General features: G+C 40.1%; 1 protein-coding gene across 1 annotated transcript; it reads right to left on the reverse strand.

The window, feature by feature from the left end:
* Nucleotides 1-489: 489 nt before the first annotated feature.
* On the reverse strand, nt 490-2,489 carry LOC102865577 (ubiquitin carboxyl-terminal hydrolase 34-like). The gene is made up of 2 exons (XM_006895127.1): nt 2,434-2,489; nt 490-1,075 (listed from the first exon to the last, which is right to left on the reverse strand). Exons 1-2 carry the CDS (start codon nt 2,487-2,489, stop codon nt 490-492), a joined length of 642 nt encoding a protein of 213 aa, XP_006895189.1.
* Between the last annotated feature and the right edge of the window lie 115 nt (nt 2,490-2,604).

Consider the following 2,604-nt stretch of genomic DNA (forward strand, 5'->3'; position numbering starts at 1 on the left):
ACTGCCAGACCACAGCTAAAGAGGATTCTTTACAGAATCAAATTTCTTGTGGTTGTTCCGTATACAAGTAAACGTAATTTTGATAATAAGAGCCACAGCGATCGGAGGCAACCTGCCTCTATTATAAGGTACAAAACTGGTACAGAGGACACCATATTATACACAGTAAAAATGCTGTAAGTTTAAATTACATTGTACAGGGAACTCTGTTCCTCCCAGACAGCCATATTCAATGAAAGCCACTACAGTGAACTCTTAATTACATAAAACATAGCCATTATCTGATTGCCCTTTAGAAAGTGGACTGTAAGATGCAAATTTTTTCATCTGGAGTTCTGCCTGGCCAAGAAGTAAGCATATAAATCTATCTCGCCATTCAAGCAGAAAGCACTGGACAAACTGAAGCACGAAACAGAAATGAGCAAAACTTATACAAACAGCATCGAAGGTGGGGAAGGGGTCTTAAAAGGAGACATGCTACATCTGACGTCAAGAAGCAGCCTGGTTTCCTTTGCCAGATATCCTTGTTACCACGTGGATGGTAGACTCAATGGTCCTACAGAGGGTATCCAGGATGTCGTGCTGTGGGGTGTGACTTGCGAGTCCTCTGGAATGGCCACAGCTGAGCGACAAAGCGGCCTCGGGGTCCGGGGAGGGCAAAGCTTGACCATCACAGCTTCTCAAGTCAGCCAGGTCTGACAGAACCGCAGAGACAGAAGGAGGTGGGAACTCGGCTTCCTCCTCCACCTGGTGAGAATCCCTGGAACACGGGAGGCCTTTCGATTCCTGGCAGTCTTCCAGTCTGCTGGACTGGTCTTCTGAATGCTGCGACCTCACACGTGACACGTCTTCTGAAAACGAAGAGTGAGCCTCCACTCGGTACTCTTTAACTGAACTGTTTTCAGGGGAAGGAAGGTCTTGCTCAGTCCCGGGATCGATGATGGAGGAGTCTCGGGTCTCATTGTCCGAGGTGCTGGTTGGGGTCAGGACCTCCCTGGTGTCTGTCTTCATGTCGCTCAGGCAGCTGTCCACAGCGGGTTCCTCGTCACTGCTGACTCGCCGCCTTTTAACAGGCCTTTCAAAAGAAATTCTACTTTTATATTAAGTGCTCAGGAATATACTAAGAATATCACAGAATCAAAGAGTAGCTCTGAAACTCAGGATGCCTTAAGGGGATATGAAACAGGGATTATAGAAAGATTGTACCATAACTTTTTATATTGTATCTTTACTTCTATAAAGGTGCGGTTTCTTCCTCTCTTATTGTAAGAGAGGATAAGTCATATGTAAACAGAGAGGAGAGGCTGGGAGAGTGTGATTTACTTTCTCAGTCTCACTATTAAAAGTAGATTGAATGAATTTTATTCATCTGACTTTTTGGACTGTTTGGTTTACAGAAATGTGATCGGATTCAGTCCTTTAATGACTTGCAGTGGAGGTGAAATGGTATGCTGAAAAATAAGGATTGGAAGCCATGTCCGTGCTTATTTCTCTGAGGTTCAGTCAATTGATTTATAATTCATAGTAACCCCATGAACATCAAATTTGAAACTTGTTATCAATTCTGAGCCCATTTTACAGTCATTTATTGAGAACCTCTAGCTTTGCCAGCATTCTCTCCTTTTCTAATGGCTGATCCTTAATGACATATGAGATGAAGTTTCACCATTTTTGCATTTAAGAAGGATCTTGATTGCACTTCCTCAAAGACAAAATGATTTTTTGTTGTTGTTTTGACATCACACGATGTATTCAATTGTCTTATCCAACATCACAAGTCAAATGCATCAATTTTTCTTTGTCTTCTTTATTCCTTTTCCAACTTTCAGATGCAAACAAAACAAAATAACACCCCATAGATTAGATTAGGCACATTTCAGTCTTTAATATCTTTGCTCTTCAGTACTTTGGATAGAGTCTTGACATCACATTTTCCCAGTGCAATATGTTTTTGCAACAATATTTATCCTTAGTTAAGGGCCATAGTGACTAAAGCATAATAATCATCTTCCTGCAATTCTCTGATGTTGTTGCAAACAAGATCCTTACTTTATCAGCACATCTTATTTCATGTCCTCTTCTGAATGCAGTTTTAATATCTACCAGATCCCTGTGGATGGACTGCTCCAACCATTTTCCATTTATTTTAAGCAAGGTTTTACTAATTCTTCTTTTAGAATTGCTTTCTTTGGAAAAGGTATAAACAGAGATCTCTTTCAGTACATTGATTTTTTTTAAAATCATGGTAGGAGGCATAATGATATCCAGAGCTGAGCTGCCACATTTTCCTTTAATGTCTTACCTTGAGTCATGCTATGAGTGTCTCTCAATGATTCTAAACTGTTTTCTTAATTATTATATCGGTATGTTTTATACTGATATGCATGACACTTTCTATAGTTCATTACTACATGGATGGCTATGCCAGCTTACAGGTTGATCTTTGTCTTAGAACTGTCATAGCAGCTCCAGTGAAACTTATACAACATGTTTGATCCAGTTTGTGTTTGAACTACCAGTAACATAGCTTCTGGAATCAAATCATATTTGAGCAGTTTACAGGTGTATTTATTGATCATTGACCAAAATAAAGGGGGAAATATA

This window comes from Elephantulus edwardii, unplaced genomic scaffold, assembly GCF_000299155.1.
Source record: "Elephantulus edwardii isolate Elephantulus edwardi_28Jun2011 unplaced genomic scaffold, EleEdw1.0 scaffold00159, whole genome shotgun sequence".
Classification (NCBI taxonomy): domain Eukaryota; kingdom Metazoa; phylum Chordata; class Mammalia; order Macroscelidea; family Macroscelididae; genus Elephantulus; species Elephantulus edwardii.